We start from the raw sequence: 27,156 nt of genomic DNA on the forward strand, positions 1-27,156 counted from the left end.
GAGGGGTCTTGACAGGGTGAATGCGGAAAGGATGTTTCCCCTTGTGGGAGGATCTAGAACTAGAGGTCACTATTTAAGAATAAGGGGTCACCCATTTAAGACCAAGATGAGGAAATTTTTTTTCTCTGAGGGTCATGAGTCTTTGGAACTCTTCCTCAAAAGGTGGTGGAAGCAGAGTCTTTGAATATTTTTAAGGCAGAGGTAGATAGATTCTTGCTAAACAAGGGGGTGAAAGGTTATTGGCAGTAGGCAGGAATGTGGAGTTGAGGTTACAATCAGATCAGCCATGATCTTATTGAATGGCGGAGCAGCCTCGAGGTGCCGAGTGGACTACTCCTACTTCATATGCCCGTATGAACAGATAAAACTATGGGCAAGAGAAAGTATGAAGTTACAAAACAGCTGAAATGCAGATGAGTGGAAATGCAAGTCAGTTTTGAAAAGAAGTAATTGGAAACCTGATATAGGCTACTACTGAAAACAAGGAAACCAAAATGGTCTTGCAATGAAACTGCTATAACATCCACATAGATAATTTTGTTTTCATTCCACCCAAGTTGGGAAGTGACTTAAATACACTGGATATTGCAGCAACTTGAAGTCTAGAAGTCTGCAAACAGCAAAAAAACTGATTTCTCAATGGGGAGAGAAGGCACTAGTGTATGATAGCAGTAGCAGCAACTTGAGAGTCTCCTTAGTATATTCCCTATTTCATTGCTGCATTCATTCCATGTTATGAACAGTAAAATTATAGCAAACAGCCAGGAACCAGAAATCAATATTAAAACAAAATACAAAATACATAAGGTAAATGAATTAACGGAAAAGAAACAACACTTTGTAAGGTTCTGGGACCATCATGCTTTGACATAAATTCTTTGTTTGAATCAATGCTTTGATCTTCTTTACAATGCAACTTTCATTCTGTTGCTAACATATTGCCTATTTCAAACACAATGAAGTAAATAACACTCAGAAATCCACGGCAATATCAGTGAATTTATAAGAAAACTTGTAATGAGAAAAGACCAGTGGTTCATTTTCTGTTTCTCTCATACAGACAAATATTTCTTAACCCAAATACAAATTTTACTTTAAGTTTTGAAATTTTCCTCCAGCTATTTTTTCCCAAATAATTTTCAAAACAGCCAAATAGATGTTGTTAAAGACAGAGAAGCATTCTGTCACTTATTTATCTAAATGCTATAGATGCACCCTGCAAATTTGTGCAGACTGCAAGTGCTGAAGTTGCAGGACTTGCCTTCAGCTAACAAAATCACCAACATGGGCAAAAATATCAGGTCCAATCCACAGCTCTTGGGAGATGTTGCGACCTGCAAGTAAAGACTTTAATGCAGGTACCATGTTACGGTAAAATATATCATTTTTTTTTTGTTTAAAATCTTATTTTGGATATTAGAAATTTCAACATTAAAAAATGATCTGGCATTGTTTCTAAGAAATAATTGAGTGATTCAATTAATTAATCAACAAACCATTACAATGATATACATTGGGAAATACTAACATAAAATGTTTATATTAACATTAAAGCTACCTATGTAAACACCAATCATGACGACAGGCAGTAAGGTTTGTCAGGAAATGCATATATATGCAGATTTTAATATAGATTTTAGAACTCAAAGTTTAAACAATCTACCTCTACCTTATTGATACTGTTCATTATTTCAAAGACTCTGGACATCTATCTTGGTCTCTTAATAAGTTTGAGCCTTTTGTCATTTAGTCCCCCAAGGCTTGGAACCATTCTTCTCTGAATATTTTTCAATATATCTATCTTTTTTGAGGAAAGGTGACCAAAACAGTATACCATACTCCAGAATCGGTTTCATTAATGACAAATTCAGCACTCAAAAATAGCTAAGAGTTTCCCCTGCCACTACTTATTAGATTTCTTCTCATCACTGCAGCAAAACACACCAAATTTGGCACGCGAGAGGTATGAGCGTGTCTGGACTTTAACACAAATGGCAGAGCTGTGTGTACTAAAACAAGCACCAGGAACAAAACAAAAACAAAACACTGATAGCCAGACTTAAACACTGGAGTGGAAAGTCTTGCAGGAGCCCACAGTCGAAGTTGACTAATGACTGAATAATAATCTTAAATACACCCCATGGGCAAGGCGCTATGGCTCAAGAGAACTGCTCCCCAGTTTCTCAGAAAATTTTTATATTTCCCGATTGATGGCCGTGAACCTACAGGCAAAGGCTAATAGGTGAAGGAAGGTTTTAAATACATAGCAGCACATTTTGGAAAGGTTGCTTGATTGAAGCATAAATGTTAGGCAGGTGGAGTAGCACCAGAGGCATGAGATAGAATAATTAGGCTGAGAGGATCAGAGGTCAAATGGAAAGGATCAGCTTGAGGCAAGAATAAGTGGTAGGCTTGATAATAAGCGATCTATAATGACAAAGGTGTGCGACAGTACTGGTGTTAAAAAGACACAGAAAGGGTGAAATGTATAGGTTGTATGAAATGTACAGAAAGGGCATGGTATACATGAAACTTTTAATAAATGTTTATACTAGTAAAAGTAAAAATGTGCACACAAAAAAGCCTTTGCAGTAGAACAGCTCTTTGAATTTAAATTCCCACTATTTATTATCTCATTGTGCATATGCAGAACAGTGTTTAAATAGGATCAGCAGTTTATTGTACCAGTTTAGTATGGAGGGAAAACTACGACACATGATGCTTTTATTAGGACTAACTAATTTATTGGACAGCACTGCAGGAATTGGAACTTCAAAACTAGCAGTTATAAAATTTGTCAGTGATACGAGCCGAATTCAATCAGCTCATCTTTAAACACAGCCATCTGCATTCATATTTGTCAGACATGAGATCAGAAAGGTTCAATAATCATTTTGTCTATTAAAAATGTTTTTCATGAAACTGCTTGCTGGGCGGGTGGGAAGGTGTGGGGTGTGGTGGGAGAATGAGAGCTACTACTGTAACTAGAGTAGCATTAGTCTATCCACATATGACTTTCTATATTCAGCCTGAATAGCATCAAATTTTGGTATAAAAATATAAAAGTAAAAATAGTGCACTGCAAAGTATTTGGTAATGATACAGGAGATTTCATTAGTTTAAATCAGAGTACTGTTAATGACTAGATACTAAGTATTAAACATCTCAGTACCTAAACAATGATTTTTTTCTCTGCTCAAGGTCAGTTAAGCCTGTTAAAATATTTTGACATTTATTCTTCCATATCCTCCTCCATTCCCAGTTGAGGCACTCCTTAAACTTTGCCAATGCTACTCTATAAACAGTCCATGAACAAGTATAAAAGCACTACATGGTGCTTTGTCCACCTACTGGCTCTACAATCTTGTAGTACTCGGCACTTGAACAATCAGATGTGGGCATCAGTCAACTGTAGTAGAGTGCAGTAGTGCGATGCATCAATTGCAGAACAATTCTTGGGTAGGAAGGCAAAAACGAAAGTAAGAGGCAGGAAAAGTGAGAGTCTGGGTAGATTAGCAATGTGCCAAATACTGTCTGGGTTTTTGGTTTGAACCTCACCAAAAATGAGGACTTCCTTCATTACTGAAAACATGAAGTGAATTTTGGACAGCCTTAATCCAATTCTTAGTGGACATGAGCTCACAGTTTGGCACTAATCTTATTCAGAAAAATCACAAAATGATTGCTTGTAAAAGAAATAGAAATTTGACACTTGTGCAATAGGAAGTTTTTCCAGAGGTTACAGCCACAAAGGAGGAGGCATTACTCTTCATTATGTCGATTTATCGTTAAACTGAGTGCTTGACACAGATAGTGAGTAAAATGTAGATAAGTTCCATTGCCTAGTGCTGACATCCTTCAACCTGAACACAAAAGTTGACCATAAGTGCATAAATTTCAGAATTGTAAAATAAGCAGATTTCTTGCAGAGACTTGAAGTAATGGATGGATACTCAAAGGGTTCCCTCTGGGCCCCATCAGGTTTGCATTATGCTTTTGGAAAGTGTTATGTAAATGAAGCTTTTTAAAAAAAAAAGAAACTTGAAAGTATTCAGTGAACTTACCTATAATCACACTCTGCTTTAACTTAAAAAAAAATGGGGATAATGTTACCTAGGAACATATAGAGAGGAACTTGAATTTAAGAGCTGTTTAGATAATAGCAACTCCAGGTTGGGATAAAGAAATAGAAAAAGAAACTCAACTAATTAATAAACTACTAGAAAAAAAGTGAAATTTCAGTTTTGATAGAAGCCCAATGATGTGGTGCAGAGCAAATGCAGTTACATACTAATACAATTTGGCTACTGTACTTAAGTCACTTTATTACCAGTCAATTCTATAGGGGTAGCAGATGGAAATTCAGCTGGAACTGGATCAGCACAGTAGCAGTACATTATGGATACACAGGGCTACAACTTAGTTTTCTGTGAAAATTATTTGAGGAAAGTTAACAGCTGGAAACCATCTGCACACCAATATAGAACATTATGGGAGGGGAGAAAAGGTCTAATTCGTGTAATATACAAGAAGCCAAAGGATCCCCATTATCTTTACTTAACCCTTGAAAAAAACACATCTTGGATAAGTGAGATAAGATCTTGTGAGTTGTCAGACACAAATGCAAAACCATTTTAAAGTCACTTATTAATTGTGCAAGTAGTTAAATACAGAAGCTTAACATATTTTGTGTTATAAGTTACATTTTTATTTTCTAACAATCTAAGAAGTTTGCAGCCATCAGCAGTTCCAGTGCTATCTCTGGTGCAATTGGAAATTCAGGAATCTCTGTAGAACTGTTGGTGTAGCGAACCTTGTAGGTAAAATACATGCACACTTTTGATAGCACATGGGATGGAATCTCACGAAAATTTACTTCATTCGTTTCATTTTCAGCAAACTGCCCTGAAAGATTAAAAACCAACATCAAAATACTGCATTTAAAATTTTGATTAATCCCCAACATAAAATGTTTGATTATAGTACTGTGGGTCATCGCGACCTCTCAAAAACCATTAAGTGGTTGTACAGAACTCCTACACAAAAAAAAAGTTTAGACACAAAATTCTTTCAACTGCAGATGTTACCAGACACACTCGGAATCAGCAAATTAGGAGGATAGCGCTAGGATACGCACCACTATTGATGTCAAATGCATTATAATTAAAAAGCAGCAGGTTAGCTATTACCAGTAATCATCCCTCCCATGCTTTTTTTGATCTAACTATGCATCCTGCTCTCTGTGTATCCTCCTCTAGCTGGGAACATGCTGCTATATGAACTGTGCTGCCGACCTCTCCGGACTGAAAAAGTAAATCAATACACATTAACTTGGTTTTACTTTCACACAGCTATCCAACAGCATTGGTTGAGAATGTAAACTCAGCCAAGACATGTGGCAAGCACCTTTCAGGACACGTACTATCTCCCAATGATTCTGCTAGTTGAGCCAATTCCTGAATTTTCAGGTAGAAGTTGCAACCCAGAGCAAAACGTAAAGGGGTACATTTTTTCCCCCTTCTGATCAAAACCCAAATATTTTATTGCCTAAGCAACTATATTAGTTGTCATGAAGCTTTAATACACAATGATTTGCAATCAAAATCCAGATTTCAGGTTTAACCTTATATAAAAGCGTGAGTCATAGGTCTAATAATTCAAATTTAGGAGAATCAAGAACATGGTACTTGCCACGGATAGTCTAATTGGAAACGGTTAAATCCCATAGGTATGGCAACAGGGGATTAAAAGAAATTTGGCATCTTGAGCCAACCAATGATAGTTTCCAATATGCTAAGCTTGTCATGAACTGAAATCTCTTTTGCACTACTACACTAATTAGTTTATAGTGAATTCTGTCAGTTGGCATTGTAAACACATTCATGTGGAGAGAACTGGAATATGGAGATAATTGCAATGCTATAACATTTTTTTCCACCATGTTAAACCATGCCACTTCCTGCTCCTACTTCTGAACCAGTTAACGGAAAGTGCAAATCATATTGCCTGTTTGCTTTGGGCATTTATCCTCAATTTCAGTTGTTGCTGACTGATCTCCTGTGGTGTGCTGACAGGTAGCCTGAGGTTCAGAATAAGGTTAGCTGCTGTAAAGATCTGTTTAATCTGGTCTTTCCCTATTAAGGCATATGTATACCCTTCATTAGAACTTAAAACTCAGGGAAGTTTCAAGAGATTGCTCCTGCCAGATCATCAGGCAGAGAAATATCTACAGGAAGAAAATCTCATTTAGAAAAACACTTTATATGATTATTTTGAGGTGCAATTCTGACTATCTCTCGGTACTGAACTACATTCACTCTCAGAGGAGACAGCAACATTGATAACTACACACAACTACACTACCCTCTTTTTGTAAAACAGGAACAGAATAGATGGGCAACCTATTATTTCATTGTTTAGGCCGTTACTGTTGTTTGAGGTAGTGGGTCCTAAAACTACAAATTACTCTTCAGTGTTTTAGTGAATAATACAGTTCAGTCCAAATTATGGGCTAAACAAGTAGATTTTTATAGTTAGACAATATTTGTTATCCAAATTTAGAAACAAAAGCTTAACATTAATGGGTGAGGATCATGTGACTCCAGACCCACAGCAATGTGGTTGACTCTTAAATGCCCTCTGAAATGGCCTAGCAAGCCACTCAGTCGTAACAAACCGCTACAAAGCCTAAGAAAAAGGAATGAAACCAGACGGACCACCTGGCATCAACCTAGGCACTGGAAACAACAATGGCAAACCCAGCCCTGTTGATCCTGTAAAGTCCTCCTTACTAACATCTGGGGGCTTGTGCCAAAATTGGGAGAGCTGTCCCACAGACTTGTCAAGCAACAGCCTGACATAGTCATACTCATGGAATCATACCTTACAGACAATGGCCCTGACACCACCATCTCTGGGTATGTCTTGTTCCACTGGCAGGACAGACCCACCAGAGGCAGTGGCACAGTGGTATACAGTCAGGAGAGGGTTGCCCTCGGCATCCTCAACATTGACCCCAAACCCCATGACATCTCATGGCATCAGGTCAAACATGGGCAAGGAAACCTCCTGCTGATTAGCTCCTACCGCAACCACCCGCCTGCCCCCCCACTCCCCCTTCAGCTGATGAATCAGTCCCTCTCCACGTTGAACACGGTGGAAGCACCAAGGGTAGCAAGGACACAGAATGTTCTCTGGGTGCAGGACTTCAATGTCCATCACCAAGACTGACTCGTGTGTACCATCTACAAGATGCACTGCAGCAACTCACCAAGGCTCCTTCGATAGTCCCTTCCAAACCAGTGACCACTACCATCTAGAAGTACAAGGGCAACAGATGCCTGGGAACACCACCATCTGCGACTTCCCCTCCAAGCCACGCACCATCCTGACTTGGAACTATATCGCCGTTCCTTTACTGTCACTGGTTCAAAATCCTGGAACTCCCTTCCTAATACCACTGTTGGTGTACCTACACCCCAAGGACTGCAGCGGTTCAAGAAGGAAGCTCACCACCACCTTCTCAAGGGCAATCAGGGTTGGCCTAGCCAGCGACGCCCACATCCCATGAGTGAATGAAAAAAAAATGTTTGAAAGCAGTAAATTTACACTTTAGCAGACACTAGTTTGTGTAAATATGAAAAATTCACTTTATTCTACAGAAACTTAAAAAATGGGTTTTGGCAACAAACAATTATTTGTAATCCCAGTGTTGCCAGTGAATACTTTTTCTATGTTTAAGTTGTAGTTTTATTTTAGAAACAAATTTACTTTCATGAAACTATGCAGAACTCCATATGTATATCAAAATTTATCAGACGTTTTTGTCTAAGCACAGAGGGAAACACCCCACACATATTAAATGTTTGTAGTAAATTAAAGCATAGGGATGTGAAGTGTCTACAAATAGTTTTAAGAGATTCAACAATATAGATAATCCCATGTAGCTTTAAAGATGTCACTTACTAGCTGCTATGCCTTACTTCAGCAGCACTCAAGGATGCTTGAAGATGGCATTCCTTTAACCCCACGAATGATATACATATATAGGGAGCTGTCAGTGTTAACAATTAATGCAGAAGCCTCAAATACTGTAAAACTTTTGGAAGCCCATCTTGCAAATAAAGGTGGTTTATTTCATAACCGGAGTTTGGGGGGAGGGGAGGGGGGGGGCGGGGTGGTGGAAGTGGGAGAAATTATTTTTGTGTGTGAAGTTTCAGTCAGGAATCTGGGAAGGGGAAGAGAATAGGAATAGTTGCCTCCTATTCCACGAGGATGTAAGTTTGGATGTTGCGGGGGGTGAGGGGAGCAGACTTAGAAGTTTCAAATGTGTGGATCCACTGACCCAGCTTTCCCACGTCAGCAACTGTGGATAATTAAGTGACTCTACAACTTACCAGGGCCACTCAACATAGCTTTAATAGTGCCAGAAGTCAATGCATGTTCTCGCTTTACAATAAATTCATGGCCATCAGAGGAGATCAACTTTACATACATAGCATCAGGGCCTTCACAGCCTCCATAGGTCCTCTCTTCTCCATCTGCAAGATGTTAACACAATGTTTACTTAAACTTTCTACAGTTCATTAATTTAAATCTACCATCAACCAGCATCAATGGACAAGGCTTTAATTAGTAGAAACATTTAATTTACATTACAGACTAAAAAAAAGTGAATTGCAAAGTGCCTTTATCTAATTTCTACATTTTGAGAAGGATGTTACTACAACAGATCAGATATAAACTAGCTTGCAATTTTTAAACTTATAACTTAACTATATAATACTGGAAAGACATACAGTGGAATAGTTGTCAAACAGCGATGGTCAAAAGGATTTTTAAAACTAGAAAGATCAATGAATAAATGTGAAAGAAATATATTAGAGGAACTAGACTGTTGTGTGGCAGATACCCTCAAATGTCATGCATGCAACAATCCACTTAGAGGTTTAAATTATATTATGTGAAGTAAAGTTGACTATTGTTGGAATGGCATTTTGATAGGTACAGTATGTTTATGCTGCTTGAAGAATGCCATCTGAAAGTAAGACTTGGACAACACTGTTGTAGCACTACCAAGCACAAGAGTACTTGCATTCTTTTAGTAATGATTTTATTAATGACTTCAGCATTTCAACTTAACAGCACATTTTTTAGTTTATTTTATATATAGATGCACTGCATAGAATATCAGACAACCCAATTAGCAAGTGAAATTAGAAATGTTTTTGCGATGAGGATGACTTCTATGTTCCAACTGATTGTCAGTGCATGAGAACCGAACACTTTTGATGCATAGTTTAACAATCAAGCCCTCCGAGGTCAGCAACAGGATGTTCAAGAACACAGTAAAGTACTTTAACCCAATCTCAGAGGAATTACTAAATCAATTTGAATTAGTGGGTCTGGGACTGTTCAGTGTAAGACTGGGTATTCAAAAAGCCGAAACCTGGTCCATTCACTCATACATTTAACACAAAATATTTTTGGGATCTGGGTGACGCTGAAAGGCAGAATTATTGCCTTGAGGGCAATCACAGTGTGGGACTGGAGTCACATGTAGGCCAAACCAGGAGTGGTAGGTTCCCTTCCCTGAAAAGTATTAGTGAACCAACTGGGTTTATGACGATCAGCAGCTTTCATAGACCTTTTTCCAGTGTGAACCCACAAATTACCAGATTTATTGAATTCAATTTCACTATTTGCTATGGGGCAATTAAAACTCATGATCTCTGAATTGCTAACTTTGTACCATAACCACTCGGCTACCCACATCTCTTATCCTATGCATGATAAAAAAAATGCAAAATTAAAAACTGTGAAATGCTAAACAAAGTACAAGGTATTTTCCAGAACTCTTAGTAAAATGCAAGCGTCAATATAACCATTTTACAGCCTATTAATCTACAAATTGAAACTGAACTCAGAACATAGGAACAGCTGTAAGCCATTTGGCCCCTTGAGCCTGTTCTGCCATTCAAAGAGATCATGGCTGATGAGACCTAACTCCAGACACCTGCCTTTGACCCATATTCTTTAATACCTGTGATTAACAAAAATCCATCAATCTCAGATTTAAAATGAACTGATCTAGCATCAATTGCCATTTGTGGAAGAGAGTTCCAAACTTCCACCACCTATTGTGCATAAAAGTGTTTCCTAATTTTGCTCCTGAAAGATCTGGCTCTAATTTTTAAGACTATGCTCCCTGGTCATAAACTTCCCAACCAGCGGAAATAGGTTAGATAGAGAGAACGGGTTATAGAATTATGCAGCACAGAAAGTGGCCATTCGACTCATTGTGCCTGTGCTGGCTCTTTGAAAGAGCTATCCAATTAACCCCACCCCCTCCGCTCTTTCCCCACAGCCCTGCAATTTTCTTCCCTCGGGTATTTATCCAATTTCCTTTTGAAAGTTATTATTGAATCTGCTTCCAACACCCTTTCAGACAATGCATTCCAGATCATTACAACTCACTGCAGAGAAGAGAGTTCTCCTTACCTCCCCTGTTTCATATTTGCCAATTATCTTAAATCCATGCCCTTTGGTTACCATCCCTCCCGCAATTGGAAACAGTTTCTCCTTATTTATTCCACCAAAAACTGCCATAATTTTGAACTCAGATCCAAGTATATAATAACATAAGAAATAGGAGTAGGAGTAGGCCATTTGGCCCTTTGAGCCTGCTCTACCATTCAACAAGATTATGGCTGATCTTGTACCTCAATTCCACCTTCCTGCAGTATTGCTATATCTCTTAATACCAAAAATGTATCGACCTTTGTCTTGAATACACTCAACGACTGAGTATCCACAACTCTGAGGTACAGACTTCCAAAGATTGACAACCCTTTGAGAAGAAATTTTTCATCTCAGTCCTAAATGGCCCACCTCTTATTCTGAGACTGACTGTTCTAGATTCCCCAGTAGGGCAAACATTTTCTTGGAAACTTACCCGGTCAAGCCCTTAAAAATTTTATATGTTTCAGTTAGATCAGCTCTCATTCTTCTCAACTCGAGGGAAACACAGGCATAGTCTGCTCAATCTCTCCCATCGGACAATCCCCTCATCCCAGCAACAAGTCTAGTGAACCTTTGATGTATTCACTCCACAGCAAGTATGTCCTTCCTTAGGACAGTACTCCACACTGCACACAGTACTCCAGGTGTAGCCTCACCAATGCCTGTATAATTGTAGTAAGACTTCTTTACTCTTATACTCCAATCCCTTGGTAACAAAAGCTAGTATACCATTTGCCTTCCTAATTTCTTGCTGTACCTGCATGTTAACTTTCGGTGATACATGTACAAGGACATGCAGGTCTCTGAATGTAAACATTTCCTAGATGCTCACCATTCAAAAAAAATTCCTTTTTATTTTTCCAACCAAAGTGGATAACTTCACATATTGCCATTCCTTTAGCCATGTCCTTGCCCACTCACCAACCTATCTAATACCCTTCTGCAGGGACAGCTGTTAATGTCTTGAAAACTTCGATTAAATCACCCCTCAACCTTCTAAATTCCAGGGAATACAACCCTAGTTTGTGTAATCTCTCCTTGTACTTTGGTCAAATCTGGTAAATCTATGCTGTACTCCCTCCAAGACCAAAATATCCTTCTGAAGGTGATTATTTTCTGTATCTGTTCATAACATTTTGGTGATCTCTGTACCTGGACCCCCTCCCCCAAAAGTCTCTTTGGACATCCACTGTTTCTATCATTTCTAGGTCAAAAGTGGATGACCTCACATTTGCCTACACTGAAATCCATTCACCACAGTTTTGCCCATTCATCTAATCTATCAATATCTCTTTGTAATTTTACACTTCCATCTACACTGCTTACAATGCTGCCTAGCTTCGTATAATCAGTAAGTCTGGATATGTGGCTTTCTATCCCATCATTTAAGTCATTAATAAATATGAACTAAAAAGGTACCCAAACGTTAGCCAAGTTCTTATTTTCTCAACAGACTTTAAAAACGGCATGCAGCATATGCTTATACAAGAAAAAAATATACACGATAATCATCCAACAAAGGTACCAGGATAATACTTGCCCATTTTCGCTAGAGTGATGAGTTACCGATTTTCCCCCAAAAAAATCTTCAGATAGGATCCTAAAACAAGGAAACAAAAGAGTGTTACCTGTAATTTATAGAGAAACGTGACCACCACCCAAAACAAAACACATTTTAAAAGGTCATAATTAGGGCCCTACCAACTTCACTGTCAAAATGTACAAATTTCACATTCACAATATTTTAAGAATTGTGAATTTCATGATTTCACATATTTAAATCATAAATTTCACAGTGTCGCAACAAACCATGAATGATCTATTTAAAGCAAAAAAAGTGGTTTCTGGTTTCAAACGGCCTTTATTGTATACTCAAAAGTATTGTAAAAAGCTGACTATAAACAGGTCACATTCTTTAATCAATGAAGTAAATGGTTGAACTTGAGCATGGAGCAACCTGCAACTGTCTCTTTCTTCATTCCCTGTTTCTGCACTGTGAACACCTGTGTTTAGACACAGCTCTCTCCGTGTCCAGAGTTTGTTGGAATTGTCAGTGTCCTGCTAGCCTTGCAAGGTGGGGCATTCTGTATTCCACAGAGTTCCAAAACAGCAGCACAAGCAAAGTACAACCTGCTTCTTTTGCAATGCTTTTATAAGCAGGAATCTCTAACCTACAGTTCATGTCAAAGCCAGGAATCACATCAAACAAGTTAAATCCACCAACAGGTACATTTATATACACAACTTTCAGGAACGCTGCAGAAGGTTGTTGAAACCTGAGCCACTTTTTCTTCACCACTTGACTCTTTCCTGTAGCAGTAATATTGTTTGAGCTTCTTTGTCATTCAAGAAAACATCTTTTGTGCACAGGCATTTAATGCAGTGTCAAGAGTGTTGCTTGTGCTTCAGCCCAGAACAGTACATCCATTACTTTATTGTAACATGCTGAGATTCAAACCAAGTGATAAATCCATCAGTCGTGTAGCATTCTTAGCAACAAAGTGAACCCCCTCATTAAGCTGAGCATCGTTTAGATGGGTTACAATGTCTGTTAAAACCTGTGTTTTCAGTGTCAGTGTGAACTCTTCCAATACAAAGTCTGAGTAGTATTTCAGGTGAGCTGCATGATACTGTACTGCCCGAAACCAAGAATTCCAACCTGTAATTACCGACTTTGGAGGAAGAGCGATATTTTGTTCCCCAATTTCAGTCATATTTGTAATGTGCTTCCTGTACGGAGGCTTGTATCTAGGGCAGTGTTGGAAGATCTTTTTAATGTAGCTGACCAGTTTGTCGACTTTATCAAACTTGCTTCTGCATATCTCACTGACAAGAGAAATTATACCTGTATTACGGACAGCATTAGGCATTACACTTTGGAGCACAGATTTGAAAGATTTTGTTATCTAAGTTGCATTGTCACTAATGAAAGCAGGCACTTTGTTGAAATCTGCACTGTATTTTGAAACGGTTTGATAATCACTTGGGAAACTGTGGTATAATTAACAGCATCTAAGTGGACACTGTCTGCGAGCACGGTTAGCTTTCCTGACTTCAGTCTTGCCAGACATAAAATCAAACAAAACACATAGTTGTCTTGCTCATCGATGGACTCATCACAAATAATCACAAAAGACTCACATGCGTTAATCTGTGACTTCATCTCCTCACAACCTGTAGCAAAAACCTTTGGTAGGTAGTCCTATAATAGTTAATTTGCCCATGGCAAGTAACCACCAGTTTGCACATTACATTGAATGAATACCCAGAGCTTTGGGTGATCAAGGTTTTCCAATGGTATGCTGGCCCTTGCAAAAGCATCCACAAGTTCCACTGTAACCAACTGACAATTTTCTGAGCTCTATGTCGACTTCTTAAAAAGAGATGAAATCGTTTTGCATGTTCATTTTCCAGCAGTGCGGTGTTGGATGCTCTCTTTCTGCTGCGATGGCTTTTGGACACTAAGTGGTGCTGACCATTGCCCACTGTGTGTGATCCAACCAAACACTGCAGCTTGTACAAAACAGTATTCCACCATTGGCATGCAGAATTTTGCTTCCAAATTCTTTCATTTGATGTGCTGCAGTAATGAACATATGAATTAAGAGCAGGAATAGGCGACTTCGCCCCTCGTGCCTGCTCTGCCATTCAATAAGACCATGGCTGATCTGATTGTAACCTCAACTCCACATTCCCGCCTACCCCCGATAACCTTTCATCCCTTTGCTTATCACGACTCTATCTACCTCTGTCTTAAAACTATTTAAAGACTCTGCTTCCACTGCCTTTTGAAGAGTTTCAAAAGAGAAAATATTTCTCATCTGTCTTAAATGGGCGACCCCCTATTTTTAAATAGTGACCCCTAGTTCTAGATTCTCCCACAAAGGGAAACATCCTTTCCACATCCACCCTGTCAAGATCCTTCAGGATCTTATGTGTTTTAATTAAGTCGCCTCTTACTCTTCTAAACTCCAGCAGATACAAGCCTAGCCTGTCCAATCTTTCCTCATAAGACAACCCACCCATTCCAGCTATTAGTCTAGTAAACCTTCTCTGAACTGCTTCCAATGCATTTATAACCTTCCTTAAATAAGGAGACCAATTATGTACATAGTACTCCAGATGTGGTCTCAACAATGCCTTGCATAAATGAAGCATAACCTCCCTACTTTTGTATTCAATTCTCCTCGCAATAAATGATAACATTCTATTAGCTTTCCTAATTACTTGTTGAACCTGCCTACTAACCTTTTGTGATTCATGCACTAGGACACCCAGATCCCTATCCGTCTCAAAAGCTCTGCAATATCTCACCATTTAGATAAGACGCTTCTTTTTTATACTTCCTGCCAAAATGGAAAATTTCACATTTTCCCACATCATACTCCATTTGCCAGATCTTTGCCCACTCACTTAATCTATCTATATCCCTTTGTAGCCTCATGTCCTCTTCACAACTTACTTTCCTACCTATCTTTGTGTCATGCTTGTGGCCTTTTTGATTTTCTCATTCTGGCATTCTCACCTATCTAATACTTGAGACTGCTTCTCTCAAAACTGCATCAGAACATAGGAGCAGGAGTAGGCCATTCAGCCCATTGAGCCTACTCAGCCACTCCGCCATGGCTGATCATCCACTTGAATGCCTTTTTCCCCACACTATCCCCATATTGCTTTGTCATTGGAAGCCCTCCCTCATCTATCAATCAGTGAGTTGAGCCTTGTACCAATCACTAAAACGCACGACATTTGCAACATGCCCAGCAATCAGCGAGGTGAGCCTTGCGTCAATCGCTAAAATGTGCGAAGCTCGTAAAATGGGCGCCTTCACGGAGGACCCAAAATTTCACGGTCCATGACTCACTTTTCACGTCTGTGAATTTGGTAGGGCCCTCGTCATAATGGAATGATACCTCTTTGAATCACTTCTCATGGTTAACAAAAGTGACTAGCTGATGGCATCAGTAGCTAGGTAACATAGCACAGTATTACAAACCAGAAATACACCTGGTTACAATGGAATTGTGACCCAAGTTTTTCTTTTGAAAAGACAACTTTCCCAGTATTCTGTGCAAACTTGCCCAGGCGCATAGATGCATCTCAAAAATGGAACTCATTTTCGTCAAGACATCTACAAGTGCAGCCTGAAACCTCACATGCTGTTTCAATCCTAGAGACAAAAATTAACAGAGCTAAAGATACAACTGAGTTGTAGCAGGTGACTGAAGGTATCGTCGAAGGCATTGCTGAAACTCTCACTTATGCTTTTGTTCCCTCCAAACTTGATTACTCCAATGTGCTACGAGCTGGTCTCCCATCCTCCATGAACTGCAACTCATCTAAAAAAACTCTGCTGCCTGTATTCTATCCCACACCAAGTCGCCATTGCTGCCACCTATGTTAACTTACATTGGTTCCCAGTTACTCCAAACCCCAAATTTAAAACGCTCATCCTTGCATTTAAATCCTTCTATGGATTCAACCTTTCCTGACCCCAAATCTACCCCCCACCCAAGCTTTTTCATCCTCCGACTCCAGCCTCTTGTGTACCCTTCTCCATTCACCCCTCCATGCCTTCAGTCAGGGCTCTGGGATCACCTTTCTAAATTGGTTCAGCTCTTCACCTCCTTTCAGACCATCCTTCAACCCACCTTTTGGCATTGCCTTTAGTTACCCCTTCCAATCTCTCCATGTTTTGGCTTGACATCCATATTTTTAGTCGTTTGGTAGTACAGAACTTGAGTATTGCTGAAAAGAGACATTTTGTTGAAACTTTTCCCCTTTGCACTCCCCAGGACCATTCGCAAGGACAATGTAAGGGAAGCAACACATTTATACTGTGTGAGAAAAGAGTGCTGATTGGTCCCAAAGACTGGCTGATCGTATCAAACAACATGTCCCTTCTGCTGATCGCAATGGGCAAGGTACAGACCATACCCAACCAGCTCGTGTTTGCAAAACTCAAATCATAGTGTCCAACATGAGATATGATTCCGCAATTGGACAACATTTGCTAAATAATCCTCAGCGTGCTAAGAATTATGCTGACAACCAATTTAAGATGGTTAGTCGGGCTCGCAGCATGGCGCATTTGCACGTATTGGAAGCTACATATATTAATACACTGTTCTTTGCAGACAGAAAAAACATGTACACACGTTGTGCCTGTTTCTGCTCAACAAAATAAGTGACAGCCATTCGCTGGTTCATTCCTCAGTCCCATGCCTTGACCAGAGTCAAACAGCCTGGTTTAAATTTCAAACAAAGCTTGGCAGTTAGCTGTCAGTCACCATAAACTGGTGCAGTCGCCACGGCGACACCTCTACCAGAGTACACTTGCCAACCAATCAGCACTCTCTTCTCACACAGTATAAATTTGTTGCTTCCCTTACATTGGTATTCCTGCAAACACTGATGAGTGCAAGGCAAAAAGCGTTGACAAATGTCTCTGTTTTCAACAATATCTATATTTTTCCTTATACTTTTAAAATGACCCGAGGCAAGTTTTAAGCAGCGTCTTAGAGGAGATGTGGAAAGGTGAGGAGGTTTGGGGAGGGAATTCTAAAGCTTAGAGCCTAGATGCCATAAGGCACGGCCGCCAATAGTGAGACAATGGGGTGGGGGGTGGAGATGTACAAGGGACTCAAGTGTAAGAACACACTTCTCTGTAGGCCCAGAGGAGATTATGGAGATAGGAAGGGTGAGCCTCTGGAGGAATTTGAACATGGGGAAAAGAATTAAAATTGATGTGTTGGTGGAGTGGAAGCCAATGCAGGTCAGTAAGCATGGGGTGATTGGGACTTGGTGCGAGTTAGGATATGGGCAGTGGAATTTTGAATCCGCACAAGTTTATGGAAGTAATTTACAAGACAATTGAGGGAATGGAAGACATAAATCTAGATTACTACTTTAAATTAGATTGAGAGAGTAGGACAAAGAGAATAGTGCTACAAATTAGATTTGAAAATTTTGATTTCTATGTCCCTTTTGAACCCAAGAATGGTGTGTACTGTATTACGATGCAAAGAAAAACAATCATATGTAATCCAATACACTGCTACAATACTGTTAATTCATCATCTCAAGTTGTGATCACCACTAGTCTTCACTATGTTGTACAGACAACCCAATTTAGATGGCAAATCTACAAATTAATTTTACTGTTGGATACTTTCATTTCAAGGAAGCATACCATAATCAATTTCACTTGCCCATCATTATGCTTTATCGTAAGTCTAATATCAATATTCTTTGAACAGAAAGTGATCTCAAAAAGACAACTGGTTCAGTTAGTTACTAAAACCAGCAATATGAGGGATATAACTATAGTTTTTCACTTGAAGCACTATAGCCAGCTGAAATTTAATTTGTGATGTAAGCAAGACCAGGCCTGAAGACATCCCCAAAGTTGTGTCCAAGTTCCAAGACTGGCAATGGAAAACCTGAGTCCACTGCAGAGTGGGTAAGACCTGTGTCAGCTAGGCTCAGTTGGTAGAACTCTCACCTTGAACATAAAACCTCGGCTGTTACTTCAGTGCAGTACTGAAGGAGTCCTGTAATATCAGAGGCGTTGACCTTCGATTGAGATGTTAAACTGGTGTCCTGGTCTACATTGCTCCCTTATACATCCAAATTCACAATGTTTTGTGCAAAGTGGATGCTCTATTTATTTTCACAACAATAAATGTGTATCATGTATGTGACATATTTTGGAACATATGAGATGCAGCAAGGCTCTATAGAACTGCAAATTTGCTCATACTTTAAATCTTTGGGAAACACCGAAATGGAAAAATGTCATTTCTGGAAATGCTGCAGACAAGTACCAGCTGAGATTGTGAGCAGACAATGTGGTTTGAATGTTACTGGCGATCTGAAAGCAGTCAGCAAAATACTTCAGAGTGACTCCCTCTTTTCAGTCAGGAAGTGCTTGGACTCCATTCTTACCCACCCCCCCTCTACCCCCCCTCTCCCCGCAACAAGTGCAGAAGTAGAGAACATGTAACCCACAATTATTTAACAGTTTGTTGGTAGTCCAATGTGTACATCATCAATTAAAAGAAATGCAGACACAAACCATTACCAATTCAGTTTATAGTACTTAAAATTGCTTTCCTCAACATATGTCTTGGCTTTTAAAACAGCATCAGCAAGATGACCTTCACTTGCCCCTTTTATAATTAGTCTCAATTTAAACAAAAACCCATACAACAGGTGACATCCTCCCTGAAGTCCAACATAAGTGGTTTCAATGGAGATTGCAACAGAGCTAATACAACAGCTGCTTTCACTTTATTTTAACCTGAATAAAACCATATTGACACTGGTCTAAAATCCATACTTTTGTTTGTGGAGCTATGTTTATTTTAAAAATAAATTGATTTTCAAGTGGCATATGGTAAACACTTCCACATACTTATTAAACAGCACTGCACAATCTTTTGAATCATTTAGAGCACATGGGATTGGGGTAAATATACTGCTATGGATTGAGAATGGTTAAAAGATAGAAAGCAGAGAGTAGGAATAAATGGGTCATTCTCAGGTTGGCAGGCTGTTACTAGTGGGGTACTGCAAGGATTAGTGCTTGGGCCACAGCTGTTTACAATCTATATAAATGATTTGGATGCAAGGACCAAATGTAATATTTCCAAATTTGCTGATGACAAAACTAGGAGGGAATGTAAATTGTGAGGAGGATGCAAGGAGGCTTCAAGGGAATTTGGACAGGCTAAGTGAATGGGCAAGAACAGGGCAGATGGAATATAATGTGAATAAGTGTGAAGTGATCCACGTTGGTAGGAAAAACAGAAAGCCAGAGTATTTCTTAAATGGTGAGAGGTTGGGAAGTGTTGATATCCAAAGGGATTTGGGTGTCCTTGTTCATGAGTCACTAAAAGCTGGTATGCAGGTGCAGCAAGCAATTAGGAAGGCAAATGGTATGTTGGCCTTCATTGCAAGGGAATTTGAGCATAGGAGTAAAGATGTCTTGCTGCAATTGTATAATGCCTTGGTGACACCCTAGCTGGAGTATCATGTACAGTTTTGGTCTCCTTATCTAAGGAAAGATATACTTGCCATGGAGGGAGTGCAACTGGGATGGCGCGATTGTTTTATAAGAGACTGCAGAAAATGGGCCTGTATTCTCTACAGTTTCAAAGAATGAGAGGTGATTTCATTGAAACTTTCAAAATTGTTACAGGGCGTGACAGGGTAGATGTGGATAAGATGTTTTCTGTGGCTGTTGAGTCTAGAACCAGGGGGCGCACACTCAGAATAAGAGGCAGGGCATTTAAGACTGAGATGAGGAGGAATTTCTTTACTCAGAGGGTGGTGAATCTGTGGAATTTTCGACCCCAGATGGCTGTGGAAGCTCAATCATTGAGCATGTTTAAGACAGAAATCGATGACATCAAAGGATATGGGGATAGTGGTAAAAAATGGCGTAGAAGTAGATGATTAGCCATGATCTGTTTGAATGGCGGAGCAGGCTCGATAGGCTGAATGGCCTACTCCTGCTCCTATTACCTATGATCCTATAAAATGGGGCACAAAAACCTAACTGAGATACATTTACAATTATGTATGAGAATGGTTTGTCAACACTCATTTAGTGCCTGAGAAACATTTATTTGAATTCCCAAAATCTATTTGAAATCCCCAAATCTATTTGAAATTTATCAATTTCAGGGGCGGCACAGTGGCTAGCACCACAGCCTCACAGCTCCAGGGACCCGGGTTCGATTCTGGGTACTGCCTGTGTGGAGTTTGCAAGTTCTCCCTGTGTCTGCGTGGGTTTTCTCCGGGTGCTCCGGTTTCCTCCCCCAAGCCAAAAGACTTGCAGGTTGTTAGGTAAATTGGCCATTATAAATTGTCACTAGTATAGGTAGGTGGTAGGGAAATATAGGGACAGGTGGGGATGTTTGGTAGGAATATGGGATTAGTATAAAAATGGGTGGTTGATGGTCGGCACAGACTCGGTGGGCCGAAGGGCCTTTTTCAGTGCTGTATCTCTAATCTAATCGGCTCTGTTCAAAATTTCAAATTTGGTTTAAGGCAATATTGCCATTGTAAAAACAAACTCCAGGCTTCACTGCTAAGATCCATTGACATTTCTAACGTACATGCTAAATCATAAAGACTACTTATATAGCGCTTTTCATGACCTCAGCATGTCCCAAAGTCTTTTACAGAAGTACTTTTGAAGTGTACTCATTTGGTAATGTAGGAAACATGGCAGCCAATTTGCACACAGAAAGTTGCCACAAACAGCAATGTGATAATGACCAGATAATCTGTTTTTGTGATGTTAATTGTAGGATAGATATTCACCAGGACACCAGGGATAATGCCTCTGCTCCTCTTCGAAATACTGCCATGGAATCTTTTACATCCACCTGAGAGCGCAGACAGGGCCTTGGTTCAACGTCTCATCCAATAATGGCACCTCAGACGGTGCAGCACTCAGTATTGGAGTGCCAGTCTAGATTTTTATTCTCAAGTCTGTGGTATGGGACTTGAATCCACAACCTTCTGACTCAGAGGCGAGTGTGCTACCAACTGAGTCACCACTGACAGTGAATCATCCGCGAAACACTTCACACAATCATTTTATTATTTTTTATTTTATTTGGAGATACAGCACTGAAACAGGCCCTTCGGCCCACAGAGTCTGTGCTGACCAACAACCACCCATTTATACTAACCCTACAGTAATCCCATATTCCCTACCACCTACCTACACTAGGGGCAATTTACAATGGCCAACTTACCTATCAACGTGCAAGTCTTTTGGCTGTGGGAGGAAACCGGAGCACCCGGCGAAAACCCACGCGGTCACAGGGTGTGTTAACCCTTCAAGGTTATGTTACATTGCCAAAATTACTAAAATAGCAATTTTACCAAATTGTTAAAGAAATACTCAAGTATGTAATTCTTGAGTATTCAAGATACTTTCTACTTTTTCTCTTCCTTCCTTAATCAATTCCCTGCCCACCACCCTCCTTCTTTCCGAAAGTTAACACCTTACTGGTTTCTTGAGCTCCAGTGGACCTCCAATACCTCAGCATACGAGCTCAGACTGCTAGCGTCAACAAGATATTTAACCCCTGGAGGGGGATGAAACCTATCTTGCCATCATACTTCCAGATGTCACTTAATCAGAACTGGGGATCCCACCCAATTTTCCTTGCTTAACTGGGAGTGTCAAGACCCAGTCCTGGCCCTCCCCCAGCTGTGAACTATTAGTTCAACAGATTCGGGAAGAAACTTGCGAAATTCCTGATACATATTTCCCAGCTACCCACTGACTTCAAGCATCTAAGGAGGCTGTCCCTTTTTATTTTTAAGGGCAATATTTGTGTTTGTCTCCCTTTCACTTTTTGTACTTTTATCCTCTTCTCTGTCTGGCTTGGCACCTGCAGCTGAGACTCCTTGTGGAGACCAAGACCTGCCTTCACAAGGAGGATACTAATCATCTTGTTGCGAGGCATTATCACCAGGCTAAGTGGGACAGATTAAGAACAGATCGAGTAACTCAAAATTGCTGGTCAAGATGCGACAGAGAGATACTTGGAGGTAATGGCATTCCCATGCACCTGCTACCTTTGTGGTGTGTGTATCAGGTACAGCTCAGTGGGTAGCACACATACCCGGGTCAGAAGGTTGTGGATTCTAGACTATCTCCAGGGACATAAGCAAATAATCTCGGCTGACACCCCAGTGCAGTATTGAGGAAGTTCTGCAGGTGCAGTGATGGAGCTGCCGTATTCCACATGAAATATTAAACCGAGGCTCAGTCTTACCTTTCAAGTAGATGGAAAAATTCCCATGGCACTATTTCGAAGTAGTGCAGGGGAATTCTCCTGTGTCCTGGCCAATATTTATCCCTCAACCAACATCAATAAAACCCACAGTGTTGTTTGTGGGAGCTTGCTGTGCACAAACTGGCTTCTGCATTCCCTACATGACAACAGTGACTACACTTCAAAAGTATTGCATTGGCTGTAAAGAGCTCTGGGTCATCCTGAAGTTGCAAAAGGTGCAACATAGATGCAAGTTTTTCAATTTTCATCCACCATGTAATTTACCTGTCTTAAGAAAGGGAGTTATGAATTTCTCAGATGAGCAAATGCAGTATGTAATATTATGCAGCTACACCAACATGGAAGTTTCAGGCCCTGAGTTGGCCAATTTTAACTAGGCTGAATCTGCTACAATTGGTTCCAACAATCCGATGAGAAAAATAAACTAAAGACAGGAGTTTTCACTGCTGATTACTACTCACTTACCTCTGCTGGAAGGGTGCATGGGCTGAAATGGCTTCCTCTCATGTTTGAATAGCCTATTAATGTCCAGGTTCACATAGAAAGAACTGCCACCTGGGATAAGTATCAGATGCCTACTGGCACATGTAGATCTAAAACCCATAAATCACCAAAATCAGCAAAAAGGGGGAAATCAAAGAAACAGGGTAATTTTCCCCATAAATATTTGAGATAAGGCCACTGGGGAGCTTGCCATTTAGCATTTTTTTAAAAATCTGAAGCAACTAAGTTCCTTTAATGTTGGCATTTTTCTTCTTTTGCTCCTTCAGCTAAATCTTTTGGGGGAGGGGGATGTTTAAGATGATCTGATGGCTTACAGTTGCCCTCGATTAAACTGAGACTGTTATCTGGACTAAACGAATCTGCACAGGGAGATCAGTGAAGCTTACTCACTGCTGAATCGGTTTTGTTATTTTCAACATTTATTCATGTTTCTACTAGACACTATATTTGCAATTTTTTTTCAATTCGTCAATAAGTAGACACACTGAGTAGTAAAACAATAGCACCCTAGTTTCCAGTATAGGAGATGGCCATTTGGCTCATTGCATCTTGTGCTGAGTCCGCAGGAAAAAAAAACAAAAACTAACCCCACTGCCCTGTTCTTTCCAATCTTCTGATTCAAATACTCTTCCCTTAAAAATTGCAAGGGTTCTGCCTCAAGTGCACCGCATAGCAAAACATTTCATGTTCCAACATTCCCAATCACTCCTCACTTCCTTAGTGACAATTTTAAATTGATAACCCTTTGTCACTGGCTGCCCAACTAGAGGAAATAATATTTCCCTATTTACTCAATCAAAAATTGAATTCTTCATTAAATCTCCTTTGATCCTTCTCTTCTTCACTGGAGATAGTCCCACTATCTCAACTCTCTCAAAGCTACAGCTTCTCATCCCTAACATCATCCCAGTGCATCCAGGATATACATGTTTTTATAGTTTTGTTTAACATTCTATCTATAATGGGGCATCCAAAACTATACACACTACTCTAACTGTGGCCTAATCATGGCCATGTATAAATTTATGAATCTTTTTACTCTTCTACTCTGTGCCCCAATTTATGAAACTTGTAAAGGAAAAATAATTTTAGGTCACAGATTTGCTGCATAATAATGTGCAATGTTCAGAAGGTGGGTCTGATTTAAGCTGATACTAATTCAGAATTTGCAATTTGTAGCAATGAATGGAGATCAGATTCTGCAACAAGTCTAACCTTTACCAGTGGTTTTGTGGGAGGGGAATCTGCATATCGAACAAATTAAACATGCAACAAGCCTACTGTTCTTACTGATAGTTCATCCATTCTGGTATGGAATTTTTAAATGCAATTTCACAACTAATTTTGCAAATCTGCAGTCACTGTCTAAATCCAGTAACCATTTTAAATATTTTTTCCTAGTACCTGAAATTATCCATGAAATAACCTAACACAAGTAAACACAGATTATAAATTAGATGCAAGCACAACACCTTATTAATGATGACAGGTTTAAGATGCTGTGAGAAACAATAAAGTAGCTCTCCAGAAAAATTACAATCTTGGTAATCCCATCATGCACTCTCATTCTTGTTGAGCTCCACCTGTCCTTCAGCTAAACAATTGCCAAATCTTTGGCTTTGTTTTCAAATCCCTCCAGTAATGCCCAACCTTGACTAAGCAATTTCTTCCAGCTATACATCCCAGCAGCACCCTTCATTTCAACTATGGCTCATCTTTGCTTCCTCTGCTCTACTGTTAGTTAATCCATCAGTCACTCTGTCCATCCTGCCGTTTCTCTCAAAAACCTCTCTCTTTGGTGCCCCAATTCTAACCATCTGTGTTTTGATTCTCATTAAGCACCATTAATTGGTTTCTTACCCAAGGGACACTGAGTTTAAATTGTTACCTACAAAAAAATACAAATGCTGTTATGCATAAACATGAGATAAAAGTATCAAACCCAGCTCCTTACACTACCCAACTGCAACTACAAAAATGACCATACACATTTACAGTACACGAAAGTAGATCCTTCATTTTTCAACCTTTCAATTATTAGAATGTTATTAATTTGCCATCACAAAGGCTATTAAACAGATTCCAATGCAATATGGCATTTGGCTTATTGGATCCACCAACTAAAATGACATATTGCACTGGAACCCATGTAATACTCTGTTTAATATGATGGTATGTACCAGATTCAGTGTTACCTCATCTATTCAAAACATTTTGGTGAATAATAGATTTAATTCTGAATATCTCCAAAGAATGACAATGCAAGATACCACACATTTCAAACTGAGTTACCATCATGGCTTCCCCCACAAAAGCTACATTTGGGGCTATTTAGCTTCCTCTAAAATTGCACGGCAATTTGTGGCTCGCCTTCTGGCTTTAAGGATCCCCAACTCTTATCAATGACCTTCCGAGCTCATCAATCAACCCTGCTCATTTGTTTGCTCCTGATTCTGGTCGACGAATCAACTTCCATCATATTGTCCATGTTCGATCCATACAACACAATACAATGACTGAATCAATATATCCAAATGTCTTTCATTCCATGAAGGGACCATGAAAACTTTTTCAATTGTTTAAAAGTTTCTGGAGTTTGCAAATCTTGCTAACTGTTTTGGTCCTTCCACAACAATTAATATTCTTAACCTAAACTGTCTCCTCTCAACTCAGCTAGATTTCCTATCTGAGTAGTCACTTGCTTATGCAAACTCTTATTGCAAAACACATAAACCATTCCTACACTGCAATGAAGTGTCATCTTAGGTTAGATGCCCCAATCCTGAAGTAGTAACTGAAGCCAATAAATCTTACATACATAATAAATAAATATGTATCTTACGTACATAAGTATATATCATCTCATAAGGGAAAGTGCCATTGAGTTAGACTGATATATAAAGTTGCAATGTACGTGCACACGTTATATTTCGGAATATAAAATCCACCAATAATGGGATTAACATGGAGCAGCATCAGCCTCACTCAGAAAACGCCAGTGCCTGGCACCACTTCAGGGTGACTGAACCGTTTTACCCTCCCCTACAGGTCACGTAAAGCCAAGACCCCCTGAAACTATCCCACACATCGCCAAAAAGGAAAACTGAAACCGGAGTGATAGCCTGCAGGCCCGTAAATAAAGCCCAGGGGCCGGGCCTGGCCGGGACCGCAGTACCTGCTTCAGTCACCATTTGTTAAATGGACGGGGTCCGACACTAACAGAGCGGGCAGAAGCGGCGCCCAGGGCCTGCGCTACTTTACCGAGAACCACACCTCCGGCCGGCAGAGCAATAACTAGCTGCCCCTCGCTCTGGGTGATTTGAAAGGCGGACATTTACCAGGAAACCGCGCCGAGCCACGGCCTCCTCGTCCTCAAGATCCGTCCAAAACTCTGACCCGGAAACATATAAAACACTTCCGGGACCCTACCGATCTGGCTCAGCGCCGGACGATCAAAGCGAAATTAATTCACTCGGTACTCAGTCCACACACTCCGGCAGCAGCAGGGCTCCGTGTGAACGCTTTCTTTATAAACATTGAACCTTCCATCGCCCCCTCACCACCCCGAAGACACCTGTGGGCGGGAACGTAACATGTCAACCATGATAGAATCAGCAGGATGTTCCAGAGTCAGCGATGCAGCACCTGGACAGGCTGGGGTGAGGGGTGTGGGTGATGCAGTACCTGGACAGGCTGGGGTGAGGGTGATGCAGCACCTGGACAGGCTGGGGTGAGGGTGATGCAGTACCTGGACAGGCTGGGGTGAGGGTGATGCAGTACCTGGACAGGCTGGGGAGAGGGTGATGCAGCACCTGGACAGGTTGGGGTGAGGGTGATGCAGCACCTGGACAGGCTGGGGTGAGGGCGATGCAGTACCTGGACAGGCTGGGGTGAGGGGAATGCAGTACCTGGACAGGCTGGGGTGAGGGTGATGCAGCACCTGGACAGGCTGGGGTGAGGGTGATGCAGTACCTGGACAGGCTGGGGTGAGGGTGATGCAGCACCTGGACAGGCTGGGGTGAGGGCAATGCAGTACCTGGACAGGCTGGGGTGAGGGGAATGCAGTACCTGGACAGGCTGGGGTGAGGGTGATGCAGCACCTGGACAGGCTGGGGTGAGGGTGATGCAGCACCTGGACAGGTTGTGTTCAGGGGTGAGGGCGATGCAGCACCTGGACAGGCTGGGCAGAGGGCGAAGGAGCACCTGAATAGGCTGGGCAAAGGGCGATGCAGCACCTGGACAGGCTGGGGTGAGTGGTGAGGGCGATGCAACACCTGGACAGGCTGGGGTGAGGGCGATGCAGTAC

General features: G+C 40.6%; 1 protein-coding gene across 5 annotated transcripts; it reads right to left on the bottom strand.

Moving 5' to 3' along the window:
* Positions 1–4,685: 4,685 nt before the first annotated feature.
* eloca (elongin C paralog a) lies at positions 4,686–26,291 on the bottom strand. 5 transcript variants are annotated; one of them, XM_068032051.1, is made up of 4 exons: positions 26,189–26,291; positions 12,062–12,121; positions 8,397–8,540; positions 4,686–4,905 (listed from the first exon to the last, which is right to left on the bottom strand). In XM_068032051.1, exons 2-4 carry the CDS (start codon positions 12,063–12,065, stop codon positions 4,715–4,717), a joined length of 339 nt encoding a protein of 112 aa, XP_067888152.1. In that variant the 5' UTR covers positions 12,066–12,121; positions 26,189–26,291; the 3' UTR covers positions 4,686–4,714. The 5 variants fall into 5 exon arrangements, with proteins under 5 accessions (XP_067888152.1, XP_067888153.1, XP_067888155.1 ...); XM_068032052.1 differs by lacking the exon at positions 26,189–26,291 and adding an exon at positions 26,112–26,181; XM_068032054.1 differs by lacking the exon at positions 26,189–26,291 and adding an exon at positions 26,124–26,148.
* Positions 26,292–27,156: the final 865 nt, after the last annotated feature.

This window comes from Heterodontus francisci, chromosome 5 (assembly GCF_036365525.1).
Source record: "Heterodontus francisci isolate sHetFra1 chromosome 5, sHetFra1.hap1, whole genome shotgun sequence".
Lineage (NCBI taxonomy): Eukaryota > Metazoa > Chordata > Chondrichthyes > Heterodontiformes > Heterodontidae > Heterodontus > Heterodontus francisci.

Bases quoted from the DNA above. Each gene is read 5' to 3' on its own strand.
- eloca (XM_068032051.1), bottom strand. The intron at 4,906-8,396 runs GTAAGTTGTAGA...TTAATCTTTCAG, and splicing joins AGCTATGTTGAGTGGCCCTG to GGCAGTTTGCTGAAAATGAA.